This window comes from Antechinus flavipes, chromosome 5, assembly GCF_016432865.1.
Source record: "Antechinus flavipes isolate AdamAnt ecotype Samford, QLD, Australia chromosome 5, AdamAnt_v2, whole genome shotgun sequence".
NCBI lineage: Eukaryota > Metazoa > Chordata > Mammalia > Dasyuromorphia > Dasyuridae > Antechinus > Antechinus flavipes.
Window position 1 is genome coordinate 114741672 of NC_067402.1, and position 18093 is coordinate 114759764.

Consider the following 18093-nt stretch of genomic DNA (forward strand, 5'->3'; position numbering starts at 1 on the left):
CATATCTGTTTTTTACTGCACTACCTCAGAACTTCTTTGATTGTTCCATCATGCCTTAGGAAGCTCATAATTGGGTTAACTTCATTATCCACTTCATTATCATACTTTGTCTCACTATGAAGGGTGGGGCTGTGAACTTCAAACCTTTATTTAAGGAGAGACCTTGGCTTAGACATCTCATTTCTCATCTGCTTGCATTAGCTTAAAATCTCTGATTGACTTCTTCACTATACCTCCATGTTGGATATTTCCCCCTACTCCATTCAACTTCTTTTTCTATTTGTCTTCCTCATTAGATTGTAAGCTCTTTGAAGGCAGGGGCTTTATTTTTCCATATTTGTATTCCCAGCCCTTAGCACAGTGCCTGCCTTAATATTTGTTGACTGCTGACTTTTTTTTTTTAATTTTTAAAAATAGTATTTTATTTTTCCAAATACATGCAAAGATAATTTTCAACATTCATCTTTGCCAAACTTTGTGTTTCAAAGTTTTCTCCTTCTCCATTTTCCTTCCCCCTTTCCAAGTCAGCAAGCAATCTGATGTAGGTTAAACATTCTTCTAAACATATTTCCATATTCCTCATGCTATACAAGAAAAATAAAATCAAAAGGGGAAAAAACATAAGGGAAACAAGCAAACAACAAAAATGTGAAAAAACTATTTTGATCCACATTCAGTCCCTATAGTTACTTCTCTGAATGTAGATAGCACTTTCCATCACAAGTCTTTTGGAATTGCCTTGAATCACCTCCTTGTTGAAAAGAGGCATGATTTTAATTTTATCCCCAATAACATTTTAGTTTTTACCTATCTCATGCCTGCTTATTGTAGAGCCTTTTAACTCTAATCCTTTCCCTGCTCTAATCCAACCTTTATACTAAATTTATCTTCCTGGAGAACTTCACCATAGAGTTCTTCTATTTGAAATAACTGTTAGCATTTATATAGTATTAAGGTTTACAAAGTGCTTTTTGTCTTATCCCATTTGACCTTCATAGTAACCCAATGAGGTAAATGCTATTATCAGAATTTTACAGAGAAAAGTGAGGCTGATACAATTTAAGTGATTTGCTCATGAGGAAGAATTTGAATTCAAATCTTCTCTAAATCTATCATTCTATCCACTGCACTACCAGCCACTATCCGGCAGATTTGTAAATATCTTTGACAAGCATATGTTTTCTTGTCCTATATTTTGATACTAATGCTTAAAAGATTGTTGAAAAGCTATTTCAACTGACCACATTTATTGTAGTCTTATATAAGAATATATTCCATAGGAGACATATTGGAGGAAAAGTTACATTTTGCTCTCTGGAATCACTTTTTAAAAATCAATAATTAACATAAGTTCAATGGCACAATCTCATATTTATTACTTCTGTCAATTGTGACTGTTATGGATCTGTTATGGAAAACATGGTGTTCCCTTTTCATGTTTTTTATTCCTGGTAATCTTGTTGTGTGTCCTTGTACCAAAAAAGAGAGAAAATTTTCATATTCATTATTGGGCAACTAAACAGAACATTCCATGTATTAAAGAGAAGATTACAAACTAATTGTAGAGCACACAAGCCTTGAATTTCTGGAACTTAAACTTTAGTTGAAGGAAATCATACATAAATAGAACAATTAAAGTGTTGTGCAGCCTTTGTCAACTCTTATAGTATAGGGGTATGTGGAATAAAGAAGTCATCATAGTCAGTAATTTGAGGTTTTCTAGTCCAAATTTCTCATTTTACAATTTAGAAAACTGAACTTTAAAGAGATTAACGTATCAGGGGTAAGAAGGGGCAGTCAAATAAGCCAGGACTCTTTCTCCTGGGTCACACTGATGGGAATGATACAGATTGGTACAGGGGTTGATTTTTGAAACAAAGAGTGCATATTGTATATGTGTGTGTAATAGCAATAACATCTAGCGATTACACAGCAACTGTCGGGCTTACAAGCAGCACTTTCTGTATTTTGTCTCATTTGATCCTCACAACGATCCTGTGACGTAGAAGTTATTATCGATTACGCAGAAGACAAAAATGAGGCGGATAGAAATTATGTGCTTTTTCGACTTTTTTCGACTCCAAGTCCAACACGATCTTCTGCACCATCTAGCTGCCCCTTTCAACAGGTCGGACATCATCTGCAGAAATTGTAAAATGGAGTGCAGATCCACAAAGGGCTTTATGCTGGGTGGTGCGCGGTGGAATCGCAGCTGGAGGGCCCCTGACTTGACAGGATGGTGACATTTTGAAATGGAATTAGTCTTAGAAATCACTAATCCATTTTTGTCATGAGGCTCCTTTGGTAGTCCGGTGAAGCTTACAGATGGACCTTTTCTCGGAATCGCGTTTTTAGATTCATAAAATATAGAGGATTAAAAAAAAAAAAAGGTCGGGGGGGGGGGATAGAGAAAGAGAAAAAAGAGAAACAGAGAGAGAGACTGTCATTCTGACAGGGGTCTCGGAGGCAGTAAAGTTGGCCCCCGGATCAGAGAAGGATAGATCCGACTCAAAAGACGCAACCCTGAGGCTATCACGTGGGAACAGCGCCTCAGAGACCTCAGGATGCATATCTGGAGGAGGAAAGCCTTCTGTCTAGTACCAAAAAAAGAATCGGCTTCTCGCGACTCGGATTCGTGGGAATCCCTAGGGCTTCAGGAGATTTCAAAGGCAGAACGCAGAGCTTCCTTTCGCGCTTCTTCGGTTTCTGGCCCGGGAGGGTCACTTCCGGCACCAGAGGTCCCCGAAAGGCGGGGAGCACCATTTGCTGCGGCCCCGGCGGAAGTGCGCTAAAGCACCAGTGTCGCTGCTTCCGGTCCGGGTAGAGCGGTATTCCTGCTGCAAGGCTCTGTGGTTTGCGGGAGCCGGCTGAGGCTGGAGGATCCCAGAGCCTAGGGGGGAGGGAGAGAGCGAGGTATAGAGAACACGCGGACTCCCAGGCTGATTCGGGGATAGCCCGATGGTGACGCCGGCAACCGATCGCAGGCACAGAAGAAAGAGGGAACCGGAACGCGACCAGGCTACTGTTTCCAGGGGGGCAGCCTGCACGGGACACCCCCCGCCCCGGTAACGGCCGAGGAGGAGGAGGAGGAGATGGCGCCGGCCAGGGAGCGGCCGTGGCCGAGGCAGTGAGAAGGAGCGAAGCCCGAGGAACCGGAGCCCCCGCGTGTGAAGAGCAGGAGCCGGCACCATGGAAGGGACGAAGCCGAGTTTGCAGCTGGTGTACCAGGCTGTGCAAGCTCTCTATCACGACCCGGACCCCAGCGGCAAGGAGCGCGCCTCGTTTTGGCTCGGGGAGCTGCAGCGATCGGTGAGCGGGGCCGGCACTCGGCGATGGCCCACCGCGGGAGGCGGGCGGTGGGGATGCCGGAGAGGCCGCTGGCCAGGCCCGGAGCCGGCGAAGCGGCCGGGTCCTGGTGCGGCTGCGGGGCCTCGTGCAGCCCGAGGGGAGGAGCTGTGGCTGCGGGGCGGGGCGCGGCGCGGCGGCCGAGCTGCGGCTGGAGGAAGTTTCTTAAAAGAAGGGGCCGCCTGAGACTCCGGGTTTCTGCCCCTCCGGGGTCCCATCCCTTCTGTCGCGCCGTCTCCTTAGCCTGGAGCCCCCTGGGAGTTCAGGCCTTCACAGGTTCCCGCTCTTTAACTGCCTCTCAGAGACTCCCAGCCTTGCCCTCTCTTGGTCTCTTTGAATTTGCGTCCCTGTCCCACCCCCCTACCTTGTCCAGCACGCCCACTCCAGGGAGTCTTGTCTTTTCTGTCCACTACCTTCCAATTTTGCAACCCATGATTCTTTCCCATTCAATTTAACCCGCTCCCCCTCCCCCCAAAGCCCTTATTTCCATTCATTAACATCTTGAGACATCACTCAACATTTTTGCGTCGTTATATCTGCCAATTTTGCCTTCTTTTTGTATTCCTTTGCCATCTCTTTATCATATCTTTATCCCTATGTTGAGACGTACTCTTTTCCCCACTCCCTTCTCCTCAACTTTTTCTGCACAAATATCTTTTATTTAAAATGTGGGGGGAAAAAACTTTTAATCTTATTGACTTGGATTATAGAGCTAGGAGTTTTTTTTTTTTAATAAATGTGAAAATGCTTTGAAAATGAAAGGATGTTGCATTTTATTTGCTTCCCTTCTCTCAAACACATCCTTTTCTCAACGTTTATTTGCAACTTTCTCCCTTTGTTAGAGTTTTGATGCGCTGTCCGTTAGAAGTAACTTTGAGTTCTTAGCACATATTAATAGTTCCCTACATACGTGGCAGCCTGCAACTTTGCATTTGAAATAAGGTGATGATGGGGTTTTTAAGTATGTTCCTTTGGACCCAAGTCGAAGTTTGCTTGATTTAAAATAATGAGAAATGTTTATAAGATAGATATCATTATTTGAGAATCATAGCACACAACCAGTTTCTGTGATCTATAGAATGAAAGCCTGGTGCTTTGTTTTACAGTTTACTACCAGTAGTTATTTTTGTAAAATAGATTAAAATCACCTTCATTTTTATAGGAAAAAAGTACTTGATTGGAATGGGGAAAGTGATTTATTAATTCAAAGAGCCTTACTCAAGGTGTTTTCAAAATTGTTTTAAATGATATATAATTAATTTGTTTGCTCCTAGCACAGTGGTTTTTTTATTCTCTTTGGAGCACATAGCTTGCTTAAATTTCAGTTCTGCCACAAGACTAATTTCAAGAAGAAACTCTTCTTTTTCTCTATTACTCTCCCCCCCCCCCCTTTTTTTTTTTGGGTAGACTATAAATTTTTTCTTCTCAAATTCTCAGTCATCATACAGTTGTAATTCCAGGAATCTATTCCAATTGATTTTCTTGACAAGCTCAATATGAGGCAATAATTAATTATCTGTAACTAGTACAATTTAGTTACAGTTGAACACATTCTGAGATAGGATACATTCCTTATATTGTATATATATCAGCTATGTTCTTTCTCTCATTCTTAGAAACACTCTGCTGCAGAGATTATTTTTCATATGAAAGTCAGTTAAAAATAATATCTTGGAAATTTTCTAAAGGAAGAAAAAAAAACTACATTTCTTAGTTTTGAAAGTTAACTTTTATAGCAATCCTATCTAGCAGGAGCCTGTTATATGACAAGAATCAGTTAAACATTATGGGAGGGAGTTGTCCTAATCCAACTCAGCTAACTCAAGTTCTAGGGAGAAGCATTGGATGAAAATTCATTGGATACATAGAATATCAAAATTTTTAAAGATGGCAATTAAATCAAGAGGATGGGATGGGAAGTGTATTTTACAGACAGGAAAACTAAGCAGATATGGTTGTTTTTACTATGCATCATGACAGCAGATGAGTCAGGATAACCTTGGGACAATGAAAATTGATTTGGCCTAGATTTTTTTTTCTTTTTTTCTTTTTTAAAAATTATTTTAATAGCCTTTTATTTACAAGTTATATGCATGGGTAATTTTACAGCATTGACAATTTCCAAACTTTTTGTTCCAATTTTTCCCCTCCTTCCTTCCACTCCCTCCCCTAAATGGCAGGATGACCAATACATGTTAAATATATTAGAGTATAAATTAAATACAAAATAACTATACATGTCCAAACCATTATTTTGCTCTATAAAAAGAATTGGACTCTGAAATATTGTACAGTTAGCCCGTGAAGGAGATCAGAAATGCAGGCAGGCAAAAATATAGGGATTGGGAATTCGATGTAATGGTTCTTAGTCATCTTTCGCTAGGTATAGCTGGTTCAGTTCATGATTTCTCCATTAGAACTGATTTGGTTCATCTTATTGCTGAAGATGGCCAGGTCCATCAGAATTGATCATCATGTAGTATTGTTGTTTTGGCCTAGATTCTTAGCAATTTTTTTCCCATAACAAATGAAGCAGATAGGGGTCTATGCACTCTAATACTTTTCCTCTTTGGAATTCCTCTTTCCTTAAGTTCTGAAAAAATAGGGTTTTCTTTTCTTCTGCCATTTCAGTTGGTTTGACTTGATGATTTATGCTGAAGATTAGGTGTATATTTGGTGGTTTTATGATGTCAGGTCAACCAACAAGCATTTATTGAGTACTTACTATGTGACAGATATTGTCCCCAAAGAATAAAGATATGGAGTTCAGAAGAGTGTCTTTGCCTTCATGGTGCTTGCAGTTTTTTGGAGAAGGCAATGTGTGCGTACATAAGTAAATACAGAATTGTCTATGAAATAAACAAACACAAGTCATTGGTGACTGTGTGGGGGAAAGCACTGGCAGCTTTAGGAAATAGGGAAAAACTTCATTTTAGAAGTGGCACTTAAGCTGATGGAAGAAGGAAGCTGGAGATTATCTGAGGGTAGGTACTGGCAGGAAGATTTGGACAATATGTGAAAAGGCTTAGGGATAGAATACAAAGTGTTGTAAGAATAGTTTTGGGGACTTTGGGAAGGAATAGAATCAGTTTGGAAAAATAGGGTGAACCTTTTAGCAAAGGTCTCCCAATGCTCAAATTTAATTTTAAAAGTAACAGTGAGCCATTGGAACTTTTGAAGCAGGAGAATTACGTGGTCAATACACTTGTGCTGTTTAAATATCATTTTGGCAGCTTTAGAATATGGATTGGAAAATGGAAAAGTTTAAAATGTGAGATTGACTAGGAGATCATTGCAATAGAATGGGTGAAAGTGACATGGGTCTGAGCTAGGTTAGGAGTTTTACATGTGACCAAACAAGACAGACTTTTGAAAATGCCAGACTTATTTTTTTCTGCTGTTGTACTCTCTAGATACATATTTAGGCAAGTCTGAAAGAAAGCTTTGCATGTAAAAATGAGTCACTGTGTTTCTAGTTAAGTTCTTCATAATAAGAACTAATCTTTAAGGAAGGTTTCTTTAGGTGCTTAAGGTGCTAATCTTAAGGAAGGTGCTTTAAGATTTGCAAAGAATATATTATATTTGATCTTTGAAACAGTCTTTCAAAATAGGTGCTATTCTTATTTTATAAACGAGGCAACTGACCAGTGAAGTGCCTCATCTAGGAACATACACCTAATGAAGTGTGTCTCCTGAAGGATTTGAACCTACTCTTCCTGGTCCTGGGATCTACACTCCATCCATTAAACCTCCTAATTACCTCTTTGTTAAATCCTGACTGTGCAAGCTATTATTCTACACCAGGGGTCCTCAAACTTTTTAAATAGGGGGCCAGTTCATTGTCCTTCAGACTGTTGGAGGCCCGGACTATAGTAAAAACAAAAACTGTGAACAAATTCCAATGCACGCTGCATATATCTTATTTTGAAGTGAAGAAACAAAATGGGAACAAATACAATATTTAAAATGAAGTAAAGTTAAATCAACAAACTTACCAGTATTTCAATGGGAACTATGGACCTGCTTTTGGCTAATGAGATGGTCAATGTCTGGTTCCATATTTGTCACTGCTAGTCATAACAAGTGATGCAAGTGTGCATCTGTTGGTCTTGATCTGGTTGGAGATTTCAAATGTTTCGTTCTAGAAAAAGTCTGCTCACAAACATAAGTGCTGACAAAGATGGTTGCCATTTTGAGTGCCATGGTTTCTGAAATGAGGATATGTCTCAGAAGAGAGTGATGCATAGTAATTATGAAGGCTGCTTGACTTGAATGCGTCTTTCAGAGAGTCACAATTCTGCAATTCAGCCACTCCATTTGGTAAATTGTATCCACATTTTTAATGTCAATAGAAAAGGGATTATGGAAAAGCTGTGTGTCCTGTTCATGGAGATGAAGCTCTTTAAATCTAAATTGGAACTCCTTTTTCAATTTTTCCAGTGAATCCACACATGTTTTGTTTGGGAATGCAATCAGTGGTTTTTCCACTAACAGATTTTGAGTTGTGGGGAGATGGCAGAAGTTTCCTCCTTCACTTGTTTGATCACGAGGCCTAATTTTACTTCAAATGCTTTGACATGTGATTGCATATGAGTTTCCCCTTTCCTTGAAGTTGCATATTGAAATTGTTGAGTAGCTCTGTTACATCTGTCAGAAAGGCAAGGTGCCATTTCCATTCTGATCATTTTGTTTTTTGAAAGCAGAAAAGTTGTAATCTGTGGAAGTAAGTCATAGAAACGTTTCAAAACTCTCCCTCGACTCAGCCCATGGACTTCTGTGTGATATAGAACATCTTCACGATCAACATTTTAGCTCAGATATTCCTGAAATTGTGATTTAGTGCATTAGCTCTAATGAAGTTAACACAAGATACCACAATTTTCATACCAGAGTCCCACTTCAATGATTTACTACACAGAGCTTGTTGGTGGATGAAGCAGTGTGTGGCTATTGGATGAGAATGGTTATGTTTGTCCATCTCTTGGTTAATGCGAGCAATTACTCCTTTCTTAGATCCTACCATGCTAGGAACACCATCAGTTGTTATGCTGTCTAGTTTAGCCTATTCCAGCTCCAAACCATTCATAGTTTGGCAAACCTTTTTATAGATATCCTCTCCTGTAGTTGTTCCTTTGATGCTTTGCAGTGCAGCAAGCTCTTCTGTGACTTCAAAATAATCATTCGTCCCACGAATAAAAATTAGAAGTTGTGCAGAATCACAAACATAATTGCTTTTGTAGAGTGCTAAGGAAAAATATGAAAATTTTTTTATGGAGTTTTGCAAATGCTGATGCAGATTATCTCCCATTTCTTCAATCCTCTATGTAATTGTAGGTCCTGAAAGACTCACTGTACTAAATAAATCAGCTTTCTCTGGACACATCTCTTTGGCAACAGAAAGAAGGCATTCTTTAACAAATTCTCCCTCCACAAATGGTCTGCCAGTGCATGCTATTAGCTTGGCAACTTGAAAACTTGCTCGCAGTGATGAAATATTTAGATGCTTCTGCTTCACAAAAGTATTTTGCTGAGTTGTCAATGTATTTTTCAGTTTTAATATTTTATCTTTTCTCACTTCTCCAATCAAACAATCATATTTATCTTTATGTTGAGTTTCATAGTGTCAATGCAAATTATATTCTTTGAACACAAACACTATTTTCTGGCATATCAGACATACAGCTCTTTCCTTGTACTGCATGAAAAAGTAATCATAAGTCCACTGTTCTTTGAATATCCTACACTCAGAGTCAATTTTTCTTTTTCTTGACATCATTATTTCCTAGGGATTCCAAATTGCAATTAGTAAAATACATATATATATATATATATATACACACACACACACACACACACACACACACACACACACAGCACTACAAAAACAATATACTGGCAATAACTTTGCCCACACAAAGACACACAGACTGCAATGCCCAACTTCCTCCAAGCTGCCTCTGCGCTGTGATGCCTCTGTTTCCCACACTCTCTCTCCTGGTCTTCATGCTCCGACCTTCACTGCTGCAGTGAATTCCCCTTGCATCGGCCATGACATGTGCAGCACGCATTGTACATTCCCCGCGCTGTCTGTTGTGGTGGCTGCCGTTACTGTACAAGGCCGCGGGCTGTCAGTTCTCCATCTTCTGCATCTCTCTCCCTTCACCATACCACACATCCCCGCCTGGGAACTTGCCTCACCTCGGTATCGCCTCAGCTCAGTGCCAGAAGTGTGTTGCTAATGTGAGTTTAGGTTGGACGTCACTTCCGGTCTGATTTTACCATAACCGGGCAGGACGTTTATGGGCCGCATCTGGCCCGCAGGCTGTAGTTTGAGGACCTCTGTTCTACACTCTAGCTGCCAAGGATATAGCATTTGGTAGCCCAGTGGATAGAGTATTGGGCCTGGAGTCAATATGACCTGTATAATGGCCTCAGACACTTAAGCTGATGTGACCCTGGATAAGTCACTTAATTCTGTTTGTCTCATCTATAAAATGGGAATAATATATATATTTTTAATAACTTTTTATTGATAGAACCCATGCCAGGGTAATTTTTTTTACAGCATTATCCCTTGCATTCACTTCTGTTCCGATTTTTCCCCTCCCTCCCTCCACCCCCTCCCCTAGATGGCAAGCAGTCCTTTACATGTTGAATAGATTACAGGATATCCTAGATACAATATATGTGTGCAGAACCGAACAGTTTTCTTGTTGCACAGGGAGAATTGAATTCAGAAGATAGAAATAACCCGGGAAGAAAAACAAAAATGCAAGCAGTTTATATTCATTTCCCAGTGTTCTTTCTTTGGGTGTAGTTGCTTCTGTCCATCTTTGATCTGAATTGACTCTCTTTATTGAAGAGATCCACTTCCATCAAAATACATCCTCAAACTGTATCGTTGTTGAGGTATATAATGATCTCCTGGTTCTGCTCGTTTCACTTAGCATCAGTTCATGTAAGTCTCGCCAGTCCTCTCTGTATTCATCCTGCTGGTCAGGGAATAATATTATTAATTCCTATCTGGTAGGATTGTAGTGAAGTTCAAATGAGATAATATTTGTTAAAAGCATTTAACAGTATCTGGTACATAGTAGATGCTATATAAATGCTTATTCTCTTCTCCCCCTGCAAATGTAAGCCCTTGCTTCTATTGCTACAATTGAAGGGTGACTAGTATAGTATAGTCCTATCTTTTTCCTCATTTTTTGAATATGGTCTGGCCTTTTTTTTTTTAAATTTTGGTTCATTTTTTGGGGGGGAATAGGAAGTCGGGTAGGGTTAAGTGATTTGCCCAGGGTTACATAGCTTGCAAGTGTCTGAGGCTGAATTTGAACTCAGGTTCTCCTTCTTCAGGATTGGTGTTCAATCCATTATCATCTAGCTGCCTCTGGGCATATTTCTACTTGGTTTATATGTCTAGCCTTTCCAGGGGCATAAACTGTTTAGAAAAATATATGTAAGCAATCTTTTGTTAATTATTTTGTGTTATTTAAAATTATGAACTAAGAAATAGACAAAGATTTGCTTTCCTTTTGAATATATTTTATTCCTGGTCCTGGAGCAAGTAATTTTTTCTCCCTTTACCCCCATTCTTTTCTAGCTGTTATACAGAATACTGCCAAGATGAAAGTTATCTGTCATGCTTAAATAAATGAACCATTTTGCTTCTAGAAAAGTTTGTTTTTCCTCTACTAAAGAATATATATTACCTGAATTTGAGCCTTGCTTCTTGGGGTTCGGTGTTATTTTTTCCTAAGTTCTTTCCCTTTTTATCCTTCTTGGAATTCATTCAGTGGTGTGTTTATTGACCCTCTTCAATTTTATCGTGTTTGTTGAATGTTGGGCTTTCTTACAAAATGAATTGAAATATATTGAAACAAATGCTTTTAATTTGTGTTAGTCACTTTATGAGTCCCTCGAATTGTCATTAAAAAACATCTCTTCAATCTCCCTTCATTGTCAAAAACTTTTCTTAACTTCCAGAAGGTAGGTGGCAGAACTGGCATTTTCCTCATAAAATGACTGTTGTTTTGATCATACTGATGTGCGGGCTAGCAAGAAAATAAACCAATTTCAAAGGATTCCTTTTTTACCTTCAGTAAATTAGGCTTGTTCTTCATTTATTTGTCTCTTTAATTTTTTTTCTTGATTTGAGAATTTTTAATTTTCTTGAGATCATTCTGTTATGCTTAATTGAATTGAATTGGAGATATCTGAAAAGTTGTCCTCTAAAAGTCATTTGTTGGTTTTCATCATTCTTTCAATATATAGTAGGAATTATAGTTTTTATTTCACTCTGTTTTATTGCAATTTGCTTTATGCACTTGGGAGAAACTGGATTTTTTGGTTTTTTATGTTTTTTTTACAAATCTACTTTGACCAAGTCTACCGAGGCCATTTTTTTCCAATGCTTACATCTTGTCACATTTTGGTAATCCTCACAATATTTTAAACTTTTTCATTATTATTTATGTTATGGTGACTTGTGTAAGTGATCTTGGATATAATTGTTTGTGGGTATCACATACTATGCTGATATAAGACCTAATTGATAAATGTTATATATGTTCTGCCTACTTTACTCATTGAAAGTTCCTCTCTGTTTTCCTTTCCTTGTGCCTCCCTATTCCCTGAGATACAACAGTATTGAAATTAGGCCATTTAGAAACCCTAAGACAGGGGTCCTCAAACTATGGCCGGCGGGCTAGATGCAGCAGCTGAGGACGTTTATCCCCCTCACCCAGGGCTATGAAGTTTCTTTATTTAAAGGCCCACAAAACAAAGTTTTTGTTTTTACTATAGTCCGGCCCTCCAACAGTCTGAGGGACAGTGAACTGGCCCCCTATTTAAAAAGTTTGAGGATGCCTGCTAAGATGACCTCTCTGTTCACGTGAAAGGAATAGTCAGTTGATGGAGCAAATTTCATTGTTGTCTTATTTTAAGAAATTGCTACAGACACTCAACTTTCAGTAGTCACCACCCTGATTAATCAACAATCATCAGTATTGAGGCAAAACCCTCCACTAACAAAGTAATTATGACTTGATAAAGGCTCATATGATGATTTAGCATTTTAAAATTAGCAATAAAGATGTTTTTTAAATTATTGCACATTTAATAGACTACAGAATAGTATACACCTAACTTTTATATGCACATGGCTTTTATGTTTTTGGGAATCCAAAAAATTCCTGGGAACACTTTTATTGTGATTTGCAGCAAGTCTGGATCTGAACCAGCAATATTTTTGAGGTATGTCTCTAGGTATTCTATATGTGTTGCACATTCTTCATTCAACAAATGAATCAGTAGTTGGAAAGATTTTAAACTATTCAACACGTGAAACTGAAACATTTTGATATTGTTTTATTGGATTTATTTATTTAGGAAATTTTTTTTTTCTGACGGGTGTTTATTCCATACTCTCCCTTTTTGAACTCTCATGTGCATAGTTATCTGTTGTAACCTGTCATCAGTTAGTTTCTCCCCTTCTCTCCTTCCCCCTCTTCTCCCAAAGGAGAATGTTAAGTTTAAGGTCAGGGATTTTTTTTTTTTTTTTTGTCTTATTGGCCTCACCTAGTACATTGACTTGCAAATTGTAGATACTTAATAAATGACTTTTTGATTATTTTACCATATCCCATATGAAGTGTTTTAACTAATGAGAGTATGTGGGATAAATGAGCAGTACTCATCTCAGTTTTGACAAGGTCATAAATACTTGTGTTACTGTTGGATGTATCTTTTTTTTTTTTTTAAAGGAATGATTGTAATTTCACAGTTTAGTAGTTTTAAGAACTATTGAGTTACAAAGTTGTGATGAGTCATATAACAATACAATTTTTTAAAGGGAAGGAACACTTTTTTAGTATCTTTTGTGACCAATAGTAGACTAAGCCTGTTAGTGAAAGAGCTCTATATAGCCTGCCACAGATCTTGGAAGTAGACCTTCGCTGTACACATGTAAAGGCCTCTTTGCTGCTTTTGTGAAATGGGAAGTTGGAATTGGGTGATTAAATGGAAAATGTTCTCTTGTTGCAGCCCCTTTGAAATGTGGGAGCTGCAGCTTCCTCCTGTTGACTGTGAGCCCCAGGCTTCACTTGAGATGGTCCCTTCTGAAATGTGGCGCTTAGTCCAAGCCTGGCATCTGTGGCTCTAAAGTCCTATGAAGTGTAAGTGCTTTATTCTCTCCTTGTAAAGAATTCTTATTTTTAAAAAACAGCCTTAGTGAAAAGGAAAAGAGAACAATGGACTTAGTAGCTTAGTATGTGAGAATTTGGTTTATTTTTACTTATATCTTGGTTTCATTAATTTAGTGGCAAGAGCAATTTATTTTTCTTTGTTTTTGTGAATGTAGGCAATAGAAAGCCTTAGATTTGGAGTCATAGGACTTGGGTTCAGATTCTAGAACTGTCTCTTGGGCAAGTAACAACTTTTTTGGGCCTCATTTTTCTCATCTTAAAAATGAACAGGTCGGACTAGGATGACCTAAGGTTATTTCCAGCTCAAAATCTGCATTTCTGTAATTAAGTATGCTGAGAAATAGGAAGTATGGTGAAGGATAGCAATCTATCAATAAAACCATGTGTTCTCTGGATTAGGGCTGCTTTTAGAAACCTGAATGGAGACTACAAAAGACATCTGTAATCCAATATATCACTCACCTGCAATGTGCCTCACCCTTTAAAATTGTGAAAACAATTATCAAAGATCATGCCTTAATTGGGTTTTTGTTACTCTGTGATTTTATCAGTCTAGGGAACTCCTAGGGAATAAATTCTCTCTACTAGTGCAGACTAGCTATGCTTTTGCAATTTATAGTCTTAGTCAATGGGGTTCCTAAGAGGCTGTCAGTTAAGTGTCAGAGAAAGAAATCAAATCCAGGCTTTCCCAATTCTGAGGTTTGTGTTCTAGTCACTATACAAATTGCCCTTGGCTTCATTTGGTATTGACTTTAGCAGATAGCAGCTTCTATATTATCCCTGATTACTTTGGAAAACTAACATTTTTCTATACTTATTTCAAAATGTTGATAATCCCAAGGAGAACTACTTAGGAGCTAGACCACATAAGAGATGCATAAAGTTTGGAGTCAGTATATCTTATTCTGTCTTTGACCTCACTTTGTATTTGTCAGGCATGGAATAGAATTCTCAGAAAAGTGTAACACTGATGATAACAATTTTGGAGTTCAAATAGCGTGTGTGTGTGTGTGTGTGTGTGTGTGTGTGTGTGTGTGTTTAAATTTATAACACAACACAATGAATTTTAGATGATGTGAGTTTCTCATTTCTTGACTTCTTGAAAGCAATTAGATTTTTAAAAAAAGAAGAAAAAAAGACTAATAAAATAGTTCATACATTTTGACTCGGAGATCTCACTGATAGGAGATCTTTGACCCTAAGTAGGTTAAAAACAGAAAATAAAGTTGCTTATTCAACATAATGGGGCTTTTTATGGTGGCAAAAAACTGGAAGCAAAGTAGAAACTCTTGATTTGTGGAATAGCCAAACAAATTGTGGCATGTGGATGTAATAGAATTCACCTATCAAAGAATGAAGAATTTTGAGAAGTATAGAAAGACCTATATGAAGTAACTGTAAACAGAAAAACTATATATATATAATAATTATAATTAAAGGGAGGAAAAAGATATTTGAAAGAGAGAATTTGGAAGGAGAGAAGAAAGGAGGAGGCAGGGGCATACTACTGAAAAATGTCAGATTACGCAAAGTTTTACAAATTGAATGTACACTGGAAAAAGACTTTTGTCATTCATTATTGTAGACTAAGAATTAAATGATCTCTTTCAGCCTCAAATTCTTTTTAGAATATAAGGTCTTTGAGGGCAGGGACTGTTTTTTCACTTTCTTTGTAGCCTCAGTGCCCTACACAGTGTTTGACATATGGTAAGCACATAATAAGTGCTTATTGACTTGCTGGCATTTTTTTCTGATAGCACCATCCTTTTATATTACTCTTGTGGTTTTTTGGTTTTCCTAGAGACAAAGGGCCAAGAGAAAGCATCAGAGGTAGACTAAAGTTTTTCTGGGCAACATGAGAAAAAAAAGAGCCAGTATGTAACGGAATGTCATTTTATCTAGTGGTATCAGCAATTTGTTTACTTACTTATTCAAAACTTAACAAAATTAAAATTGTCAGTAAGTACTTATTCTGTTTTCAGTAGTATGCTAGGGTCTGTAAATGGTGATAGACTTGAGAAGAGGACATTTCAATTGTATATAACAGTTCAGGTAAGAGTAGGATGATTGGATAAAATGGTTCAGAACCTGTTTGTCTTGCTTGGTCATCTTTTTTGGTGGTTTAATAAGTGCCTGGCTTTGCATAGTGTAGGTGCTCAGAAAATGTTTTAAAAAAAAAAAGGCATGAATCCTTGTCTTTGAATAAATCTAATGTTTTTATACTCCTTTCTTCTCTGGGTTGGTCAGATTTTTATCAGCTCATATGCAAGATTTTTGGGTCTCTTGCTAACTATAAAGTCTATGCTTGTTGGAAGCTTTTCCAAAGCTCCAAAGCCACATTGGCATGAAATCCTATGTGTATTATGTTTTATGGTTGTATGATAGGTTTTATCAAAGTTTTACCCAAAAGTAAATCTCAACATTATTCTCCCAATGATGAAATGACTGTAGATAGAAGGTTACAGTGGACAAATTATGTAGACATTTTTCCTTGTGGAGTTAAATTTATTTGTTGTAATATGCTTGAATTAATGTCTCATTCTCTGAACTCATCCGTTTTCACTTTTGCTTCGAATTCAGAAACAGTCAGTTATGCTGAATTCAGCATTTGGATTTCCTAAAAGAACTGCAGTATGAAAAATCTTGAAATAAAAAAGGTTGTGGAGTAGAAGGAATTAGGACCACAAGGCTCAAAACTTTTATCAATGACATCAAAAAAAAGATTGCTACTTTTTCTTCAGTTACATGTATGTTAAATGATTAAGAAATTATTATAAATACAATAAATAGGAATGGGTAAGTGGCCTTGTACCCAGCAAGTTGGGTGGCTTCTGGGTAGAGGCCTCCTGGATGTTTCAGACTAATTCTTCTCAATTCAATGCGTCTACTGCTCCAAAAACTTAACCATAAATATAGCATTTTACCTTTACATAAAAACTGAAGTTTGCTTGTAGAAGTGGGGATTGAAGTTAGTGTTGTAGCTTGGGAATTACTGTCAACTGGTGCAGTTAACTGAATTCTCTAATTTTTTTTTTTTGGGGGGGGGAAATCTTGTACAGCAACATAAATACAAGTTGACTTAAAATGTTTTCTTATAGCAATCATGTTGGAACAAATTTGCATTTTAAAAATACTTGTCATGGCAAAACTGTATCCAAGGTAAAGATATTGTATGCAGCACTTCTAGAGTAGATGGCTTATCAGAAATGTTAAAACAATTTTTAAATACTAATACATTAAAATAAAAAAAATTAATCTTTTATGGTTTACAGAAATTTTATTCTTCCCCCCACCTCCATTATTTGCAACTTTGTTTACACATTTGAAGTAATTTTAAGTCTCTTGAAAAGATAGGAACTTTGGCTTTTTAAAGATATAGGTGCTTTTGGAAAACATCCCCATGATCAGAACAATGTTTTTTTTTTTTTTTTTTTTCCATACTCATTCTGTTTCAAATTAAGATCTATAAATCTAAGAATCAGGGTCATACAATATTGTGGGTTTTCTTGAATGTGACTTAATAATTAATGGTTGCTTCTCTCAAATAGGGCAGTGGGTATTAGTCTAGATAGATAAGTTTAACCAAAAAAAAAACATAAAAAGGGTTTTTTTGGGGGTACTAAAAGTGGAGGGAGATTTGTTTATACAAATATTTCTAAAAGAAGTATGTACATAGAATTGGAAATTATTTGTGGTAAGGAAATATTCTTTACTCTAGTTGCTTTTCTCAGACAATAAAATGATGTGTCTATGCCATTGCCTACTTTGTCAGCAGTGATGCTATTTGCCCTTTACATTTTTGTATTATAATAGATTGAAATCTAATCCTTATTGCAAGACATCCTTTTGTTAACAGACTTGTTTCTTTTTTATTTTGTTTAAATTTTGATTTGTTTATGAGACAATTTTGCTTAACTATTTTAACACTGCAGAAATGTATTACTGTTAAAAGATGCTCACTACATCATTTGCAATAGCTTTCTTCACTTATAATTTGTTCCAAATTTGATTATTTCCAGCAAAATTTAATATATCAGTTGAAATGTTTCTACATCTGAAGAAAATGTTTACAACTTAAATTTTAGAACTTGTTTTGGATATAATTATACCTACAAAAATTGTGCAACACTATGCTCATACTAAGAACCGCTATAATGGAATTGCTGAAATAAATCAATGTGTTCTGAGGATGGGGGGAAAAAAGAATTAATTATTGCTTTTCTTTTTTCCACCTGTCAGGCACTTCCATGCATTTGACAAACATTTATTGAGAAGCTAATATATATGAGGTCCTGTGTTAGATGCAGTAGTGTATACAAAGTCAAGTTAGATAGGGGTAAAAGACCTATAATTCAATAAGTTAAATTATTTTAATCACTTTGTTAAACTTGCTTGATTTCATGGGTACAGAAATTTTTGTAATGAAAATATCCTATGCATTTTGAATCAGAGAAATATTTTGTGATTTAACAGTTTTGTAAAAGAACATCGAAAGTTCTTTTTCTCCCTACAGCCAATCTTGAGTCCTTCCACATGGCTACCA

The 18093-nt window shown here is 37.2% G+C and overlaps 1 protein-coding gene across 1 annotated transcript in view; it reads left to right on the forward strand.

The window, feature by feature from the left end:
- Positions 1-1297: 1297 nt before the first annotated feature.
- Positions 1298-18093, forward strand: part of TNPO3 (transportin 3) — a 127071-nt gene continuing 110275 nt past the window's right edge. Inside the window, exon 1 of the mRNA XM_051962960.1 lies at positions 1298-3309. Within this exon, the coding sequence (XP_051818920.1) occupies positions 3190-3309 (120 nt within the window). The 5' untranslated portion in view covers positions 1298-3189. The remainder of the gene's footprint in view (positions 3310-18093) is intronic.